At 32.4% G+C, this 21,460-nt stretch overlaps 2 protein-coding genes and 3 non-coding genes across 5 annotated transcripts; all 5 read left to right on the top strand.

The window, feature by feature from the left end:
• The first annotated feature begins 3,356 nt into the window (after window positions 1–3,356).
• Window positions 3,357–3,446, top strand: LOC118044909 (small nucleolar RNA snoR114). Its single transcript, XR_004686873.1, has one exon. It is a non-coding gene; the product is annotated as a small nucleolar RNA snoR114 (small nucleolar RNA).
• A 1,073-nt stretch (window positions 3,447–4,519) lies between these two features.
• Window positions 4,520–4,590, top strand: TRNAG-GCC (transfer RNA glycine (anticodon GCC)). Its single transcript has one exon. It is a non-coding gene; the product is annotated as a tRNA-Gly (tRNA).
• A 5-nt stretch (window positions 4,591–4,595) lies between these two features.
• Window positions 4,596–4,681, top strand: LOC118044908 (small nucleolar RNA snoR114). The gene has a single exon (XR_004686872.1). It is a non-coding gene; the product is annotated as a small nucleolar RNA snoR114 (small nucleolar RNA).
• A 2,023-nt stretch (window positions 4,682–6,704) lies between these two features.
• Window positions 6,705–8,901, top strand: LOC118044842 (uncharacterized). The gene is made up of 2 exons (XM_035053326.1): window positions 6,705–8,732; window positions 8,872–8,901. The coding sequence occupies exons 1-2, from the start codon at window positions 6,705–6,707 to the stop codon at window positions 8,899–8,901; spliced, it is 2,058 nt and encodes a 685-aa protein (XP_034909217.1).
• Window positions 8,902–10,742: 1,841 nt separating this feature from the next.
• On the top strand, window positions 10,743–14,752 carry LOC118044684 (gamma carbonic anhydrase-like 2, mitochondrial). Its single transcript, XM_035053107.2, has 2 exons — window positions 10,743–11,196; window positions 14,149–14,752. The coding sequence occupies exons 1-2, from the start codon at window positions 10,818–10,820 to the stop codon at window positions 14,523–14,525; spliced, it is 756 nt and encodes a 251-aa protein (XP_034908998.1). The 5' UTR covers window positions 10,743–10,817; the 3' UTR covers window positions 14,526–14,752.
• Window positions 14,753–21,460: the final 6,708 nt, after the last annotated feature.

Consider the following 21,460-nt stretch of genomic DNA (forward strand, 5'->3'; position numbering starts at 1 on the left):
TTTTTTTATAAACTGAATCGAAACGGGTTCAAACCGACCGGTTTCGGTTTGGTTCGGTTTTTTAGGACAAAAAGCAGTTCAAACTGGTTTAGCTCGATTTTTTCCGATTTGGGTTCGGTTCGGTTCGCTTTTTTCAGTTTCAGGCTTATAAAACCAAAACCAAACCGAACCGGTTGGTTTTTTAAAAATTCTAATCGGTTTTTTTTTCACAATTTGATTTTTTCAATAATTTTTTTTTAATTTTCTCTGTTTAATCAGTTTTTTAGTTTTTTTGCTCACCCCTAATATTCATACATTGAAATTTCTTTATGGAAAAAGAGGTGTATAGTTGGCAGATAAATTGGAGTGTTGCCTTTGCCTAGTCATGATACGGTGGTTATGTTTGTTTGTTTTTCATGTCATGGTGTTCCTTGCATGCCATTGATGAAAATATTAGTGGACAATGTCATTAACGTATAAAATGGTTTTCTCTGCAAAAACTTGTTTGTGAGTGGAAAACATTGTGTGCTTGAAACTTTTGTGTGGCTCCTAGGAATCTTAATTTTAAAAATGTATAGAAAGGTGTATCGGGATAGGATTGGACAGACCAGGTTGGTGTTAATGTCGGGCTAAAAATTCTAGCCAGTTTGGGCTAGAAAAATTCTAGTTGTTAGGGCTTATCCCTAAACAACTGATTTTTTTTTTTTTGTATTATCATTGTCCTCCTAAATCATTAAAACATAAATCTTTAAAACATATATGGTATGAAAGATTTAACTAGCACTTTTAAATGGGGAGAAAAACCTGATTGTTTTGTATAGTTGATGTTTACTTTTCCATATATTATGAAAGACTTCTTTAAATTCTGTCAATGTTTTTACAAGAGAGAGAAGAGTTTAATTGTCTTTCATGTCTGTGACTAAGTAATAAAAAAATGAGTATAAAGATAAATGATATGTATGTGTTCGGAAATAGGAAATATATTGTAGAGAGAAGTGTCTCATGAGAAGTCGAGAGGAGGATCCTTAATCCTTCTTGGAAGCAAGTGATGGCGGGACCTGGAGAATTTTAATGGGGACATGGAAACCTTTCCTTGAAGATTTTTAATTGCTACAGAGATTTTTTATTGGAAACATGGTGATTTTCATGGACATATTTTGTTGGAAATATGAAGAATTTTTTGGATTACTAGTTTTTATTTAAAAAATTTAAGAGATGGTGAAGTTAAATTTCTAAAAAATATATTTTTTTTTTTGCATTGGTAGAATTTCCTTGTTCAGCAAATGCCAATTTTATCATTCATTAGAGGGTGCAAAATCACACTACTTGTTGGATCTTTTCTGCATTTCTTTACAGTGGTAACATTGGATCACAGTCTAACCAAGAGATCTTGATTAAAATGCTGACATCTTCAATATTCCCTATGCTACATGTTCAGTTGAGCCTCTCTTTTGTTAAAAGAGAGGAGGGGGGAAAAAAAGTTCAAAAACACTGCATACATAATTGAGTAAATTAAAACAGATGTATAGTCACTAGCTCCTCCATCTCTACATGGAAGACTTGTTGTTTGCTCAGATCACCCAAGCGTAAACCGCTGTCGAACGGTTGAGATGTAACTTTCAGCTTTGGCATCAATGCTTTGTGCATCACTGTATCTGCTCACAGAAGCGACCGATATTGAAGATTGATTGGGAAGAACAAACCTAACATCGTGCACAGTAGATGATGATGGATTGGATGCTTGATACAAAGACATGACCAGTTTGCCATGGCTAGTGAACCCTCTTTGCTCATAGTTTGCTTCCATTGATTCAAAAACTATCTCGTTTCCTTCTTTTTTATTGTGTTGTGTTCTTGTGCTGTGTGAATCCAGGACCAGAAATACTTGAATTTATAGCCTTGACTCGGTACAACTTGTTTCAAATGGATAATGGTGCGTCAAGAAATATCTCTTAATAGCTATAGGATCTGGATAAGCTAGATATTTGAAAAAATACCCTATGAAAATAACTGGAGATAACCCTCCAGATCAGTTCATATCCTTTTTACTGGGGCATGCGCTTTACTGGATATATATGTAAGAAGATGCTTCCATGTACTGTTAAATTGTCGGATTTTCCTTTGATTCTATTATCTTTAATTATTCCAACTTGCTGCTCTCCCGTTTAAGTGTAAACGAAGGAACAACAAGCATCTGTATAAGAATATTGTTCCATGTTTGAGTGAAAAAGTGAAGTTCATTTCCATGCAGATAATTAAGAAATAGAATGGGAGGATAAAAAAAAGGCATATTACCTTCTGCTATCCTTCCATCAATTTGAATTGGAACATCCAAATATGAAATATCTATACAGTGCTGCAGTCGAAAAGCTTTTGACATTGTTTTTCTTCTTAGATTAAAAGGGGAAAAGCTTCAAGCATTGTTAATCTGCAGGCTAGCACCATTGATTCAATGGTCTTCTCAGAAACAAAAAAAAAAAAAGGAAAACAAGAAGCAGCACTGAATTCAATAAATAGCCAAAGTATAGGTGGTGTAGCAGTGAAGAATGCCATAACTTGTCCACGCACAGAAGTCTGCTTCAGATGCTTTAATGGGGTCCTGAAGTTCACTTTATTCTCGCAAAATGGATAAGAAGATATGCTTCGCTCCACCTTTTCATGTCCGTGATAGAGAATCTATTAATTAAAGATACCGCTAACAGTGTAAAAATCGTGCACTGTTTAGTATGGAAGAACAATCATATCTTTTTTTAAAAATATATTACAGGTTTTTAAAAATTTTTCGTTTGAACATCTAAATATAAAAACAATTTAAAAACACTAAAAAATATAATTTAAAACAAAAAAATATTAATTTTTTTAAAACACTTTTAAAACACAAAAAACAAACAAGTTTTTAAAACTTGTTCGAGAGTATTGTAAAAGTTGTTGTTTATTTAAAAATACATCAAAATTTTATTTTTTAAAATTTTATTTTTGATATTAAAATAATAAAAAAAACACAAAATTAATAATATTTAAATCTAAAATAATTTAAAAATTTTCAAAAACATAATTTTACCATAATTCCAAACATTATCTTAATCCAGCATCTATCCACCACAATATGTGAAGAATTTCCAGCTGAGCTGCATAATCTAGAGGTTGTAAACAGGATTTTAGTCATAGTCAATGAATATTATAGCACTAAGATATGGAGATGCTATACCTGTATGCTTATATCATGATAAGGAGACATTGATTTCCTAATGGGACCTAGCCAAGTAATAAATTATATATTTTACCTGTTTTAATTAAAGAGGCACCAGTGGTCTCCTGGTAGAATAGTACCCTGCCTCAGTACAGACCCGGGTTCGATTCCCGGCTGGTGCATTCCCAAGCTGTGAGGATATCTGTGCTTACTGTGATGATAGGGTCTATCACTACCGTCAGATATTATTCAGACGAAAAGAAGCGCATCTGAGCTCCAAGCTTTTTTATGATGTACCGACGTCTTATTAACCTCATTTACAAAGATAATATAAAATATTTTTTCAATATTTATATCTTTTTTTAAAAAACATTATTAGATATTGGATGTGTGATCAACTTATTTATATATTCATATTCATTTTTTATATAGGCAAAAGCTAATGAAATTAATGAAAACAAATCAGTAAACATTACTTAAATGCATTTTTTATACTTTATATGTTAACGTGTTCTTTTTTTATATGAAATTTTATATTTTTGTTTTGTTCTCTTAGTTAATATATCAATTTCATTGATTTAATATTTTTTTTATTTTAATCTTTAATATTATATGTATTGGAAATGAGATTTAATTTTTTTTTTCAATTTGTTTTTTATAAATTTACCTCATATCATTATTTAGGATGTGAGTTTAACATATTAATATAGGATGACTCGAGTTGTTTTATTCGTGTCGCTTTTTTCTAATTGATTTTTTTTAATCTCATCCTTCAACATTAGATTAGCTGGAAATTGAATTTTATGATTTTTTTAATTTGTTTTCTATGAGATTACCTTGATCTCATAACCCGTGTTACGAGTTTGATAGGTTAACCTGAGTTGATTTTGTTTATTTTTGGATTCTTTTTTAATTTAATAATATTTTTTTTAATTGGGCTTTATGATTGTTTTATTTACTTTTCATAAAATTATTATAATTCGATGACTCGGGTCGCGAGTGTGGTAGGTTAACTTAAATTGATTATGTTTATTTTTGGGGGTAATTTTTTTAATTGAATACTTTTTTTTTTTAATTTTACCATCTAACAACTTAATCTTTTATTTTGATATTATGTTGTTTAGTAACTGAGTTTCATAATTTTATAAATAACAAGCATATATCAAAAACTCAATATTTTTATATAAATTCTACAATTCCAAATAATCTCTTTAAAATATCACAAACACAACATTTTATGTCTAAAGGGACAGAACTTTATCTTCTGAACTTTTATGATAAAAGAAAAAAATCCATGAAATACAACGTTATTCAGTTTAAGTAAAATTTATTTCACACAATAATCAACAAGCACCAGTGGTCTAGTGGTAGAATAGTACCCTGCCACGGTACAGACCCGGGTTCGATTCCCGGCTGGTGCATCCCCAAGCTGTGAGGATATCTGTGCTCATGTGATGATAGGGTCTATCACTACCGTCTGATCTGCGGACGAATTCGAGTGCATCTGAGCTTGCTTTGAAATCTTTTGTTTTTATCTTTGTCAAATTGCATCACTGCCCATCCCCTCCATCTATATTCCAAAATAAAAGCTTTTGATATATTGTACTTTACTTTCCAAATGTTTGCAATTACTTATTTGGAACTCATTTTTTTCTTATTCGTTCAATCGGATCCCCATGCTTAGCATTGTACCCGATGATTTATAAACTAATTTTAATCACATTAGAAAATAAGGAAATTAAATGTGAGAATAAGCTTGTAAGATTACAAAAAGAAAAAAATTTGGACTAATATATATATATATATATATATATATATATATATATATATATATAGTAATGGATTATCAAAAAAAAAAAAAACATAGTAATGGATAATAAGTTTTTGGTGATATATTATCTTTGGTTATATTGATCATGTCAATTCTTTAGAGCTTGTCTGAGAATATAGTTGCGGTTGTTTTTCACTCGTAAATGCATCAAAATAATATTTTTATATAGATGGTTGAAAAAGTGAGTTGTATTCTCTAGGCTTAAATGTTTTTTAAGTCTTATTTAACTTTTGTATTAGATTTATGTTGAATTTTGTGCTTGTATAGAAACCTGAAGTCTAAAAAGATGGGCTTTATTTATATAGATTTTCTTAAGATACATATATTAAAAAATATTATAGTTTTAATATGTTTTATATAAATATCTCATAAACATCTGAGTTATAAAATATTTAAATATAAATATCTTAGATATTTATAGATATGTGTAAATTATATAAAATACCATATAGGTAAAATACCATATAGGCCCGATTGGACTTGATCCAAAAATTGATATTACTATGTATTTTTTTTTTTTATGTCTCATTAGAGTTACCTAAGTCTTTCAAACAAATATGTTTGGAAGACTTAACCTAATAAGAGTGAGGAAAGAAATAATTATAGTGGATAATGTTATTTTTTTAGTGTACAAGCCACCATAAAAGTTGTTTATGGGCATGGCCTTGGGGCATAGCCATGTAGCGTAGCCGTGGGTATAGTCATAGGCGTAGCCAGTGGCGGAACTAAGGGGAGGCCAGCAGGGGCCCGGGCCCCTGCAAAACTTTTTTTTTTTTTTTTTTAATATAATAAATAATAAACTTTTAATATTAAATTATTATTTTTATTAGTTATATTTGATATTAATATTGTATCTCCGTATCTCTATATAAAAGGCCAACTCAGCTTTTTAATTTTATTGTTTTCCTTTACCGTGTCTTCCTTTTTCTTCTCTGTTGCAAGACTGCATCCCTAATACTCTAATAGACTGCATCCCTAACCTAATAATATAAAGCACAAAAGTTAAAGCAAAGCTGCTGCCAATTAATTCTTCATCAAGGTAAATTTTTTTTTTTTTTTTTTTATGTTTGTTAAGAATATATATATATATATATATATAATTCTGCTATTTTTTTTTTTCAAATCTACTAGTTTTACCGTTTTTTATTTCTTGTTATAGTGAATATTGTTTTTTCTAATTAATTGGATATATTTCATGGGTTTGTTTGTTTCGATTATGCTTGGATTTTTTTATATTTTGTTTTTAACAGAGCCACCAAAATTATCATTTTTTTCTTACATGTACCTTATTATCACCAGGTCCAATATACAATTAGACACGATCTTTAGCCAAATTGAGTTCTTTGAAGAGCGTCTACCCAACTTTGATTCAGTGTAAGTTTTCTTATTTAGGAACCAGTAATCCCATTTTTTAATGTTAGATATGCTTTTATATATCAATTTCTTTTTTTAATATGTTAATTTTACTTTTATATGTTAGTGTTATTTACATGTAAAAATTTAGTTTTGGTTCTGATTATTGCAACAACACATCGTTATTTGTATTTATTTTTTAAATAGGAAACAATAAAAATTTATGATGTTTTGATTGTAGGTTGAACCATGAACAAAATAAGAAGAATTGATTCTTTTTTTGAGAAAAAAAAGAAAAATATTGATAACTCACAGCCTAGTGAATCAACTTCAATGTGTAATGTTGAAGTTATGGTTGAACAACCCCAATGTGCTTCAGTTTATGAAGAACCTGCATTGATTAATGAGCAGCCTCCAACTAGAATTGACACTACTCATCTGATTAGAGATCCAAGCAATCGTCCTCAAATTTGGGAATACCCGGTTAATCAACAAGATGAAATTAGAAGGGCATACATTAATTTGGAGCCATATCAACCTTTGATGTCTGAATATCCGCTAACTGGTAAGAAACATCCTCGTCGATTTCAATCTCATTGGTTCAAAAATTATCCATGGCTTGAATATTCAGAGAAAAATACTGCATTTTGTTTCCCTTGCTATCTATTTTCAAGTAAGTCATCTGGAAAGCCAGGATCAGACACATTTACTGTTAAAGGATTCAATTGTTGGAAGAAAGTTAATGATGGGGAACGATGTGCTTTTTTAACTCATATGGGAAAAAGTCCGAATTCAGCTCATAGATTTGCTACCAGGTGCTTGGAAAATTTAAAAAATCAGTCATGTCATATTGAGAAGGTAGTTCAGAGGCAAACTACTCAAGAAATTCTAAATAATCGATTGCGTATTAAAGCTTCAATAGATATTGTTCGTTGGCTCACATTTCAAGCATGTGCTTTTAGAGGACATGATGAACGTCCAGAATCAAAAAACCGAGGTAATTTTCTTGAAATGTTGGAACTTTTAGCATCATACAATGAACAAGTAGGTGCTCTTGTTTTGGATAATGCTCCACAAAATGCTAAATACACCTCGCATCAAATTCAAAAAGAAATTTTGCATGTCTTTGCTAGAAATGTTCAGTCTTCAATTCGTCATGAGATTGGTGATGCAAGATTTTGTTTAATTGTTGATGAAGCTCGAGATGAATCCAAAAGAGAGCAAATGGCCCTTGTTATAAGGTTTGTTGATAGAAGTGGATTTATACGAGAACGATTTTTAGATATAGTTCATGTCAAAGATACAACTGCTTCAACTCTTAAGAAAGAGATTTCCTTTGTTTTATCTCATCACAATCTTGATGTTCAAAATATTAGGGGCCAAGGGTATGATGGTGCTAGTAATATGCGTGGAGAGTGGAATGGATTGCAAGCTTTATTCATTAATGATTGCCCTTATGCATATTATGTACATTGCTTAGCTCATCAATTACAATTGGCTCTTATTGCTGCAGCTAGAGAAATATCCGATGTTCACACTTTCTTTCAGAACTTGATTTTTCTTATTAACATTGTTAGTGCTTCTTGCAAGCGTAATGATGAATTACGGGCTTTTCAAGCAGCTACAATTGAACATTTAGTTGATATTGGTGAGATTGAAACGGGTAAAGGAGTTAATCAAGTAGGTGGTTTGCAACGACCTGGAGATAGCAGATGGAGTTCGCACTTCAAATCAATTTGCAGTTTGATAAAAATATATGGGGCAACTTGCTTGGTTCTTGAAAACATCTCTTTAGATGGATCTACTTATTCTCAACGTGGTGATGCGGCCTTTTCATTTAAGTTGCTAATGTCATTTGATTTTGCATTCATCTTGCATATAATGAAAAATGTTATGGGAATTACTGATGTGCTTTGCCAAGCTTTGCAACAGAAATCTCAAGACATTTTAAATGCTATGCATTTGGTGACTACCACAAAGACTTTAATTCAGAAGTTAAGAGATGATGGCTGGGAAACTCTTTTAGAAGAAGTGACATCATTTTGTAAGCATCAAGACATTGAAGTTCCTGATATGGATGCTTGTTTTTCTAGTGTGGGACGATCTCGCCGTAAAACAGAATCAATAACAGTTGAGCATCACTATCGAGTTGATATATTTACAGCTATTGTTGATCAACAGTTGCAAGAGCTAAATAATAGATTCAATGAGCAGGCGATCGAGCTTCTTAAGTTGAGCACAGCTTTAGATCCTAAAAATAATTATAAATTATTCAGTGTTGAAGATATATGCTTACTTGTTGACAAGTTCTATCCTGAAGACTTTTCTGACCAAGAAAAAACTCATTTGAGATTTCAGTTGCAGCATTATGAGCTTGATGTACCCAATCATCCAAAGTTAAAGAATATGTCATCGATTGCTGAATTATGTCAAGGATTGGTTGAAACAGAAAAATCAACAATTTATCCACTCGTTGACAGGTTGATTCGACTTATTTTGACTCTTCCTGTTTCGACAGCAATTACTGAACGAGCTTTTTCAGCGATGAAGATTGTTAAAACAAGACTTCGCAATCGGATGGAGGATGATTTTCTTGCAAATTATTTGATTGTCTATATAGAAAAAGAAATTGCTGAAAGATTCACAAGTGATATGATAATTGATGATTTCTACTCTATGAAAGAACGACGAGCACAATTAGAATAAATATGTAAGAATCATTCTTTATTATTTTTTACTTTATTTTAAAGTTTTATCAAACATAAATAATGTATCGCTTTAGCTAATGTTTCTTATATATTTTGTATGTTTATATTTGATAGGTACAAAGACCAACAAAATTAAAGTGATGAATACATTATGAAGATGAAATTAACTTCATAGCTTTGACTCAATTTGGTATTGTTTTAAACTTCTTATCTTATACAAAGATTGTTATATATTTGTAGTTACTTTTTTGAATAAAACTAAATCATGTAGTTTTTTTTTTATATAATTCATGTATAATAAATTAAAAAAAATTATATATTTTTATATTATTTTGGCCCCCCTATCAAATAATCCTAGCTCCGCCCCTGGGCGTAGCCATATACATAGCCAAGGACATTGCTTTGGGCGTAACAACTGGTGTAGGCACGTGGGGTGTAATTGTTGGCATAGTCGTGGACATAATCGCGATTGACATCACTTGTCGTTGATATAGCTGTAGACATAACCACTTTTGTGTTAAGGTTTTGTTAACCATAAAAAGAGCTTTTAAGAAACAAGAATGAACTGATTTTTTGTATAGTTCCCATAAATGATGCCCATGACAAAGCTAGAAAAAATCATTTGGAGAAAGATTTGAGGTGTTTTTATGGCTGATAAAACTAGATCAAAAGGAGTTGGTGAACCTAATAATAACTGTAAGAAAAACACTCTAATACTTAAATCAATATAGTGTTTGTATAAGTGACAGAGATAATGAGACTTAAACTTTCCTTGAACCTTATTTAAGTTTTATATTAGACTTGTGCTGAGTCTTGCACTTGTCTAGAAACCTAAAGTCTAGAGAGATGAGCTCTTAACTCTAGAGAGATGCATGATGTTTATATATAATTTTTTTTAAGATAAATATCTTAAGAAATATCTATTTTTTCAATATATTTTATATAAATATATCTATAAATATTTAGGATATTTATATTAATTACCTTATAGCTTAGATATTTATAAAAATCTGTATATTGTATAAAACACCATATAGGCCTAATTGGACTTGGCTTAAAATTAGTATTACCGTGTAGTTTTTTTCATGTATCATCAAACATTTTTTTTTATAGGCTTATTTTTTTTAAACCTAAGTGCCTCAGCAAAATTCCACTTCATCAAGATTAAAAAAAGAAATTCCTTTACATATTTAAGTTAAGAATCTATTTCATAAAGACTAACTTATTAATTGATATAAAAAAATGTTGTTTTGAAGGATATAGTTATTAAACTCAACTTGAAAGCAAACTTAGCACAAGACTTAGATTATGATCGGGATGATTAACTCGGGTTAATAAAAGAATTTTAGAAAGATAAATTGATGTTATTTTGATTTTTTTTAAAAGTTTACCTGAATTTTGCTAGATTGATCAAGTCAAACTGAAATAACTAAATATTAACTTTTTTAACACCCAATCTAGTTCAGGGAATGGAGTGGCTGGTTTCTAGGTTTAACCACATGGCTGACTGGGTTTATAATTGTGGCTCCTTGCTTGGGGGTGTACCGTTGGATATTTGGATGTAATAAAACTAATTGAACAAAAGAATCAAGCCCTAATTCGAAGCCCATCATAGCCCGAAAAAACATAAGAGGCCCCGAGGCCGGTTTCACAAGCCCGAATATCATCTCACAGTCCTCACTCGCTCCATTTTCATTTCTGTTTCTGCTTGTTCAATAAACTCAACCTCCACAAAAACAGTGATTAAAAAAAAAAAATGGCAACAACCCTAGCAAGAATAGCCCGAAAATCCCTAACCACCACCACCGCTTTCTCACTTAACCGTCACTTCGGGACGGAGGCTGCGGCGGCCGCGACAGCGTCGAAAAAATCGATAACGCCATCAGCAGATCGGGTGAAATGGGACTATCGAGGGCAGAGACAAATAATTCCGTTAGGTCAATGGCTGCCAAAAGTAGCTGTGGATGCATACGTGGCACCAAATGTGGTACTCGCGGGTCAAGTTACTGTGTATGATGGAGCATCCGTTTGGAATGGAGCCGTCCTACGTGGCGATCTTAATAAGATCACCGTCGGTTTTTGCTCTAATGTTCAAGAACGGTGTGTCGTTCATGCTGCCTGGAACTCTCCTACAGGTTAGGGTTTGTTTTGTTGTTTAATTTGGGATCTTCTAGACATTTCAATAATTTTGTGTTAGATTGGGGTTGTTAATGTATAAGTTTTGATTGATTATTTAGAATTTCGTGATTTGATTGTTGAATTTCTGTTTGGGAATTTCTAATTTGAAGTGGGTATTTTAGTAATTTTATAGTTTATTGGTTGGAATGGATGCAATAAGTGAATGTGATTTTAGGGGTTAATGTATTTTTGGCTAGAATGAGCTGAATTAGAATTGGAGACTTGAAGGGATTGAGAAGGCAAGTACGGAATTTGAAGTATTTGAGTTTTGATTATTCTATATTGACATGATAATTTTTGGTTTCTTAAAGCGGGGTGTGTAAATTAAGGGCTGGCTCAGTCTCTTATTTAATAGATTTTGATGGGATTCGATCAAAATGACATAGGTGATGATGAATGACACATTTGTTGCTTTGTTTTATTTTTCTTCCTTTTGGCTTTCCTTTTCTTTTCTTTTCTTTTCTTTTTTTAAAATTTTTGGTGTAAATTAGAAATGGTGAGTCATTATTGATTTTGTGTTTCTGGCTGGCATTTTTGGATATCCCCATGCAATTCTCATTTTGTGTTGCGTATTGAAAGAAGGAAATAGAAGGTGTAATCTGTAAGTGTCTTTTTGTATTGGATATAGAAAGAAGGAAAGTAAAGGTGTTTTTAGGAACATGAATGAATTGTAGCTTTCAAGAGATCTATGTTTGAAATTTGATAGCACTTTGTGTTATGACCTCCATGGAATGAATACTTCATTAATAAGGGTTGTCGTAGACTCAATCTATTTTTGACTTTTCACCTTTGTGGATTTTGTGCTCATATGAGTATCATGTAAGCTTTCAGAAAAAAACGATGGAGTGGTGGAACAGAAAAATATATACTAAGGAAGGTAGACTAAACCTCTACTTTGATGAATGAAATCATGTTTTGAGGTTACTAATTTTGCTCAGAATTGTTTAGACCAGCTTGTTTATATGTCGCTGATACTCTAATAAATGTTGTTTCTACACTGTCTAAAGAGAAATAAGAACAGCGATCGATTTTTTGTCCCATAAAACAGCCAGCATTTCATCAAAAGTATAATAGTGCGGATATGTGCAATGACCATGTTTTAGTTGGAGGTTCAATCTGTTAAACGATTTCTATTCTAACGTCTGATGGTTTCTGAAGCAGTTGATTGTTTATATTTAAATTACAGTTTTCTAGAATTAAAGAATAGGTTCTCACAATCACATCAATCCACTAAATTGTTGCTTTAAGCTTTTAATTATGGCTAGGTGCTGTTAAGTACAAAAGTGTTTGAAAATTGGTGTGGAAACTTCGACTTTATATGCCTCTAATCCTGACTACCAACTTGAAACATATTGTGACCATAAGGAAAGGTATCTTCTAGTATATTTGGTACGCCATTGGTGATTTGAGCGACAGACTTGTAGCACTGCCTGATATTCTATTAACATACTGATATCTGTTCTGTGTATGTGTGCGCCCATCTGTGCATGTTAGGGTGTGTGTGAATTGTGAAAGCTTCCTGTCATGTAATTTGTTGATTCTTTATGGCTTTAGATTGGTCCTTTCCTAGTAGGTTCACTAGCTTGTTCGAATTAGAGGCACTTTGTATTTGAACCTAAAGATTTTTTCATGTTAAATTTCGTTTTACCTAGACATTAGAGATTAAGATTTTGGCAACTACATATTCAATAAGCCAAGTTATTCCAATAGGGCTTGTTAGAGAATAATATAAATCATATCATATAAGCTCACCTATCAGCTTAAGCTTTTGGGTTGAGATGGTTCTTTGATAGGGCCCCATTATATATGGAAAATGTGGACACCTAGTATGGTATATAGTTGTGGTTTGATAAAATTTGTACTTCATGCTGAAAGAACCCTAGCTTAACCAAAAGGTCCTTGGATTTGATTTTTGCTTTTCACTAGTGCACTTTCTTTTGTTGTTACTTGTGATTGGCTGTTTTGAAGTGAGCTGACACCACTTGTCTCGTCAGTATTTTTTAGTATTGGTAGTTAAAAATCCAAATGGTTTAATTTTCAAAGTGATCATTTATCATCTTGACAGCAACCATTGCATATCCATCCAGCATTCTGTTCCAGCTGTCATCTTTTTGGCTTGTTTTTCTCTAATCTTTTGTGGCCCACATGTTGACCTCGTTAAAGTTTTTTGTCATCTCAAGTACCTTGCATTGTGAAAATAGTCTAAAAAATATGTATGTATAATAGTTACTGCTTGTGTGTTTGGAAAGATTCCTTTATTTTGCCAGTCCTTACCTATGAATTTATATGACTTGCGCGTGATCTTTTACCTTGCATGGGTCCATAGCATCTGGGAACTGTTGCCAAATATACTAGTAAGTGATGGAACTACACTGGCATAAAGTTTGCATGGGTACTATGGGCAACATAGCATGTTTACCATGGCTTTCTGTTCTTGATTTCTTCATACTGCTTCTCAGGTTCAGGGTGACTTGGTTTGAGGTGAAAAATTGGATGTAAATTGTTAAGGGCATAGAAGTTAGATTTTTAGGTTGTTTGTTGTGTTAACAAATTGGTAAGTAAATTGTTAGTGTAGAGGGAGAATGTTGAAATCAAATCAGTGGCAAGGTTGAAGAAACATAAAAAATTACGTGGGTTGTTTTGAGGAAAAAAGGGAGAGACATATAGTTTGGAGACGATAGTTCCTCCCAAGGAATACAGGGAGGTTTTTTTTTAGTCATCTTCCCTTAAAAGTTTCCCCTGTGCTTAAAACATAACAGGCAAGGTTAGCAATTAATGCATTGATTATCGTCCTTCATTCATAAGCATCCTCAATGTAAAATCTTCTACAGATGCAAATACGTGGCTCCTTGTTTTGAGCTCCACTGAAGACCTGTGATTTTATTTTTTGTAAATCTTCTATGTGTCAGGACTGCCAGCAGAGACATCCATTGAAAGGTACGTTACTATTGGTGCTTACAGTCTTTTGCGGTCCTGCACCATTGAGCCAGAATGCATCATTGGGCAGCATTCTATCCTCATGGAAGGATCTTTGGTGGAGACGCACTCTATCCTTGAAGCTGGGTCTGTGGTTCCCCCAGGAAGAAGAATTCCAACCGGTGAACTTTGGGCTGGAAATCCAGCAAGGTTTGTCAGGACTCTGACCCACGAAGAAACTTTAGAAATCCCTAAACTCGCTGTTGCAATCAATGATCTCAGCAAAACCCATTTCTTCGAGTTTCTTCCCTACTCCACAGTATATTTAGAGGTTGAGAAGTTGAAGAAGAAGTTGGAGATTAAAGTTTGATTCATTTTTGGCCGTTGTGTTTCCATGTATCAGTCAACTGTAGCATTTCTTGCATTGAAATAAACAGCTCGAGAACATATTGAAGCAAGCTTCTCTGTTCTTTCTGTTTGTATTTGATTCTCTCTGATTGCTGGAAGAGCCGGTTGTGAATTTCAACCAAATGGGTTTATACAAATCACGAAAGACACTTTGTCAAGTAATCCTATTTACCATAAACTTTTGTTCAAGATTACTGCACCTGGCTTTGTTTTATTAGTTTTGTTCAATGTAAGTGAAGATGCTCCAATTCAGGGGAGGAAAGAGCATCGCAATGTCTATGTGACCTGCGGGCCGAAAACAACTACCGGTGATGTTGATAGGCGGGTTGTCATGTGGGGGACAAAGGATGTAAACTTTTCCTCTCCTTCTCTTGTAGAAAAATACATTGCAAGGACTGGGATCTCAGAATCGAGGGTTGGTGGAAAGTTGTAATGATAGATCCATCAACCCTATCCTTTTGCACGAATCTGAAGCACCAACCAAACCTAGCCATTTTGTAAATTAAGAAGATATTATATTGTTCCACAAGTGACTTCTGCAACTCTTTTACTCTACTGTTCGTTATCAGCCAACCCCACCTTTGTTTTCTGTGTTTAGGTCAGGTCAGGGTCAATGGTCATCAAGATAACTCTAATTTTAGTCTAAGGTCTTACGATTCATCTACCAAGTGAATTGACTAGAAAGGTTTAGATTAATGAAAGGATCTTTGTTTAATTAATCTTAGCTTAGTCATAGGTAGGTTGGCCCGGATTCCTTCCCTTCCATGCAGTGCCCCTTCCTTGAACAACCATGCCCTGCCGATCCCTCCCTCAAGCATCTCTATATTTCCCAGACCGCTTGAAAGAGTAGAAGTCGGCCAATCCGTAGTCACAGGACAGCTAAGCTTTCAGGCAAGGGAGGTATAGGATGAGATAGAGAAAGTCAATGATTTTCCTTTTAGTTCAGTGCAAGGCGACATTCCACCCCCTTTAATAATAACTAGTTACATTACCTGCGCGATACCGCGGGTTAATTTTTTTTTATATATATAAAATACTAAGAAAAAAATAAAATCTAAAAATATTAGGTTTTTCTACAATACTATATTTAATAATCTTGGATTTGACAGTAACGCTTAACCTAAAAGTAATATTTATAAAATTAATAATAACATTAAACTTGCATGACCCAGTAGGTCTAGCTGCAATATCAGAGCCAATAGCTTTGGATGCGGGTTTAGCTGCAAGATCGTGTCATCAAAATATGATAAGTAAATAAATTAATAAAAAGAAAAAAAACCAATAGAAAGAAAAAAACTAATGAAGAAAAAGAAAAAAATCTGAATTAATTAGGTTAACTCTTTAAATCAGGTTAACCTGTCAAACCTTGGATTCGTGTTGTGAAAGTTTGATAATTTAATAGAAAAAAAAATTAACGGGTTACTAATGAGGAAAAAAAAAATCTAAATCAACTGAGTTAACCCATAAAATCAGGTTAACATGTCAAACCTGGGATTCGTGTCATGAAAGTTTGATAACTAAATAGAAAAAAAATTCAACGGGTTAAATGAAAAAAAAATTAACAAACTAAACTAAACAAAAAAAATTGATTAAAAAGAAAAAAAGAAAAAAAAATCTGGGTTAACTCATCAAACCAGGTTAACCCGTCAAACTTGAGATCCGTGTCATGAAAGTCTGATAACTATTTTTTTTTTCACATTAACAAACTAAATTAAACAAAATAAAATTCATTAAAAGAAAAAAACACAAAGAAAAAAGAAAAAAAAAACATAAAGGTATAAAAAAAACAAATAAAAAAAAGGAAAAAAAAACGAAAAAAAACAGTTTAGAGTTTGACTGTACACTGTGTGCAGAGTGAATCAATACTAATATATAAAAGACGCGGGGAAAGCTACAATAGTACACAATAAAATAATACTAATATATAAAAGACGTGGAGAAAGCTACAATAATACACAATAAAATAATACTAATATATGAAAGACATAGGAAAAACTATAGTATTTTCCTTATACCTTTTAGAATATTACTTAATAATAAAAAAGTTAACAAAGAGCCGAGGAACCTTCTCATGTTAGAAAGGGAACAAAGAGCCGAGGAGCCTCTTCTCATGTTGGGGTCAAAATCTTGCTTTCTCTTGGATTTTAGGGCAAGGAATTAGGTATTTAGTCATTGGAGAAAGAATCAATGGCGACTTAGGGGGAGAGTGGGCGAGTCATTAGGCATGTGAGGTAGCCCACCCTTAGAATCTAATAAATGATCAATCGCTAATATATTTTCATAAAAATCACAAACCCTAATCATATATTTGCAAAAACAATTCTCAAGTAACTAGTAGCGAATTGACATCAACATCAACAACATTATTATTGTTGTTCTTAAAAATGCCTTAAGAATAATAATTCTACTGTTTCCAAGGGCCCCTGCCCCACTAAATGATACGGAAATTCCCCAGTTCTTGAACAACATGATCATGCATGAACTGAAGAAGGGACCAGATCATCGAGGTTTGTCAACTCAGCCACTCCATACACTTGCCTGTTTCCTACCATTAAAATTTAGACAGGGTGCTAGTTCATGTTTAACTTAAGTTCTCTAGTGGCGTAGAGATTTTAAACATATTGTAAAACTCAATTAATTATTGTTTTTCTGATAAAGACGGGAATTATTGCTGCCTTTCAAAATATTATTTATTGCTTCAATTAATTTCATTAAATAACAAAGTTTACCTTGAGACGATTGGATTAGCTAGCCAGGACATAAAGCTTGTAATAGTAATTAATATAGTAGTAACTTTCTTATTTATTTATTGGAAGGCTCATTGCTTTCTTGGACTATACGATGGAGATGATAGAAAAGTATTCTTAATGTCGTGTCAAATAAATAAATACATATTTTTGACATTCTTTGAGATGATGGATCCTCTTTACATAATAAAATATACAATTTACAGTCAATTCAAAACTTCTTTTTGTTATTTACAAAAATAATGTTTAGTATTGTGATCGAGCACAGCTGAAATTATTTGATAAAAAAAGCTAAAATTAATATAATAAAAGTATAATTTTTTACATGTAAACTACATTGGCATATAAAAATAAAATTAACATATTAAAAAAAATTGATATATAAAAACAAATCTAATATAAAAAATAGGATTATTGGTTCTTCAAAAAGGAAACTTAAATTGAATTAAAGCTAGGTATGTGCTTTTTAAAGAACTTAATTTGGTTAGAAAGATCGTGTCTAATTGTATATTGAACCTGATTATAGTAAGATACATGGGAGAAAAAACTGATAATTTTAATGGCTTTACTAAAAATAAAATATAAAAAAATCCAAGCATAATCTAAACAAATTCATAAAATATATCCAATTCATAAAAAAAAACACAACAACATTCACTATATATATATAAACCTCATCAAATTTTTAACAAACATAAAAAAAAAAAGATTTTAAATTTGGGTCTAATTACCTTCTTTTTGATAAACAATAAATTAATTGACAGCGATTTGTTTTAACCTTTCAGCATTGCTTTGTATTGTTATATGTTTTTTGTTAGGACTCTAGAGAAGGAAAATAGAGAAACGATAAGGTAAAGAAATGTAATTAAATTGAAAATGTTATTTTTTTTTCCAACTTAACTTCCACGGAGAGATAATTTTAAATTAAAGATAACTAATGAAATAATAGTTTATTATTAGAAAACCTATTAGTTGTTTTATTTAAATACTAAATAAAAAAAATTCTCAAATATTTTGCAGGGGCTCGGACCCCTGCTTATCACCCCCTAGTTCCGCCTCTAGTTACAATTACTTTTCAAAGTGTTTTTTTTTTAATTCAGAAATGTATTAAAATAATAATTTTTTATTTTTTAAAAATAATTTTTCATATCAATGCATCAAAATAATATAAAAACACAAAAAAATATATTAATTTGAAATAAAAAAATAAAAAACATTAAATTTATTTAAAAATACTTTTAAAATACAAAAATAAACAAATAAATTAAGTTACTAGATTCACAATAGCTGGGCCATTACTATTTGTGTAATATAGCAATTGGGAAAATTTTCGTTAGTATCATGTAATTGAGTTCATATTGGCTTTAACTGTTATAATTTGAAAAATTATTATTTATATCTTCAATTTTATACACATTCTAATATTTAATATTATTGTAAAAAATGAATATAAAAATATCTAGTTATTTATAAGAATGTCATTATTTTTTATTTAATAAAAAAAGATTTTATATTAAACATCACAAGTTTTCCGATGAATTAAAATATAAAAAAAACTTAGCCATTCCCCCGATCTTCTTTTTTTGAACACCAAACCTAGCTGTCAACTCCCCTTCTCTTCAATCCCTCACCAGTCACCGTCCCTAACAGCAAACTCACAACCCCACCAAACCCACAATCCAGCCAAACTCTATAGCCATCTTTGATTTTGTTGTTAACTCTTACAGCCTTTTCTTGCAATCGGCCCTTTCGGTTTCTCATAAGCTCCAACCGAGCACGGGAAGAACAGTCAAAACACCAAGCCTGTTGTCCAGTTCGAAGTCTCACGATTTTGACCACTCCCAATCCCACGCCATTTCGTTTGTTGTATAAAATTGACCCATCAGGGGAGGTAGGTGACTAAATGGAATGACAAGCAATGGCTCCAACATGATGATGTACAGATGGTGAAAAAGGACCTCTCTTTCCCAACAAAGTTACAAGGTCCTGGTTGGTGGCCTGAGCTGCAGATAGAAGAAAAAATTACCTAGCGAATCCACTCCCACCTTGATCAGTTTCCTTTTCCTTTTCTTATGTTTCTTATAAGATATAGTTAAAGCCAATCGATGAGCTCGTTTTAGGAATAAAAAACACTACCCTAGTCCACCTCATCATAACGATATGATGACAAGTGACAAACTCAAACCTACAACCTCATTTTGGTTGAATAAGATGGAATGCATAATAGATTCACCCCCCCCCCCCCAATTTTTATAATTTGATGATAAAAGTTATAATATTCAATTTATTATATATATTGGTAGTAATAACAATGAAAAGTCAGAATTCAAATCAATTTCAAACTCCATCACTTATGAATCCCAATAAGATATGATTTCTATCTAAAATAGAACTTCAACTATTCCAGCTGTGTATCCCACCATAATTCTCTCTTAATTATAACCATTGTAAATTTTTTTAGTTTAGTCAAATATATTTCTTTCATAATTATCAATCCCTACACTTTAGCGAATGCTATGTAATCTTTGTTAATATATATACTTCACTAGAATCACCACAATGGTGAAATTGAATATACTTGCCATTTATATTCTTCTCCATGGTATTAGAGCCATACGTCTAACGACTATACACATATATTTTTTGTTTTCTTCTTCTCTCTATAGAAGCCATCAATTCCTTTACTGGTGCTGTAGTTCCCAGCCATTCTGGGTTCATGTTTATCAAACTTGACAGAACCAAATATCCACTATGGCTTGCTCAAATTGTTCCAATTCTAAAAAGCAAGAATTTAATGGGATTTGTCACATGTACAAATCCTTGCCCACCAGAATTCAAACGCAATACTGATGGCATTGTAACAACTGAAGTGGATCCTAGGTATGCTACCTGGCATCAACAGGACCAGATGATCCTTAGTTGGATCAATAACTCTCTTTCTCCAATTGTACTATCTACAGTGGCTCGATTCACATAATCAAAAGCTACGTGGTCCTCACTTGAGAAGAGATATGCTTCTCAATTGAAAAACCGAATTTTGCAGCTTCGACATGACTTAGTCACTGTGAAAAGGGAAGGTCTTTCCATTTTAGATTTTATAGACAAGATAAATCAGATTGATAATCTTGCATTAGCAGGAAAACCAGTTGACGATGATGAACTTGTCAACATAATCCTGAACAATGTTGGCTCAGCTTATGAAGTTACAGTCAACTCTACACAAGCTCGTGACACTTTTATATCCTATGATGATCTTGTCGCTTTATTGCTTAATGCAGAGATGAGGCTCAAGGCGCAACAAACACCATCTCTTGAGGTAAGTCCCATTGCCATATATGCACCCCTAAAGCTACACAAAGCAACAACCGTGGTCGTAATTCTGTGCACCACTGTGGATCTAATATGTGAGGTAGGGGATCACCTGGTTTCCGTCGAAATCAAAATTGGTCCCAACCACAATCAGGTTCAGTGTCTTTTGGTAACTCTAGTCCTATGCCTTCATGTCCTCCATGTCAAATCTGTAATCTTAGTGGGCATAGTGCCCTTGATTGTTATCAACGTGTGAACCATACGTATGAGGGCATAATCCCATCTCAAAAAATTACGGCTATGGTTGCTATTGCCTCCTCCAACATTCCATCAACCACATGGATTACAAATTTTGGTGCCTCGAACCATATTGCTTCGGATATTACAAATTTGGCCATTCACAATGAATATCAGGGAAAAGATCATGTTGTTATGGGTAATGGTGCATGTTTGAATATCGCTCATACTGGCTCTAGTAAATTCACTTGTGGTTCCTTAACCTTTGCTTTGAAAAATATTTTGCTTTATCCTTCCATTGCTGCTAATCTTTTATCAATATATCAATTCACATGGATAATAACTATTACTTTGTTTTTTATTTTGATTGTTTCTATGTGAAGGATGTAAAAACAGGGAAGACGCTTTTCTGATGGAAGAGTGAACATGGTCTTTATCCCTTTCACATTCATACTCAAATCTCTATAAAATCGGGTCATCCTTTTGCATTGGTTGGTGTTCATGTTAGCATCCCAATTTGGCATTCTCAATTGGATTATCTTGCTAACAACACTTTGTCACTTCTTATTTCAAATAAATATCTTCTCATGCATAGTAATAATTC

The sequence above is a fragment of the Populus alba genome, chromosome 12, assembly GCF_005239225.2.
Source record: "Populus alba chromosome 12, ASM523922v2, whole genome shotgun sequence".
NCBI lineage: Eukaryota > Viridiplantae > Streptophyta > Magnoliopsida > Malpighiales > Salicaceae > Populus > Populus alba.

Bases quoted from the DNA above. Each gene is read 5' to 3' on its own strand.
- LOC118044842 (XM_035053326.1), top strand. From the start codon at position 6,705: ATGGTTGAACAACCCCAATGTGCTTCAGTTTATGAAGAACCTGCATTG. The intron at 8,733-8,871 runs GTACCCAATCAT...CTGTTTCGACAG, and splicing joins TGCAGCATTATGAGCTTGAT to CAATTACTGAACGAGCTTTT.
- LOC118044684 (XM_035053107.2), top strand. From the start codon at position 10,818: ATGGCAACAACCCTAGCAAGAATAGCCCGAAAATCCCTAACCACCACC. The intron at 11,197-14,148 runs GTTAGGGTTTGT...TCTATGTGTCAG, and splicing joins TGCCTGGAACTCTCCTACAG to GACTGCCAGCAGAGACATCC.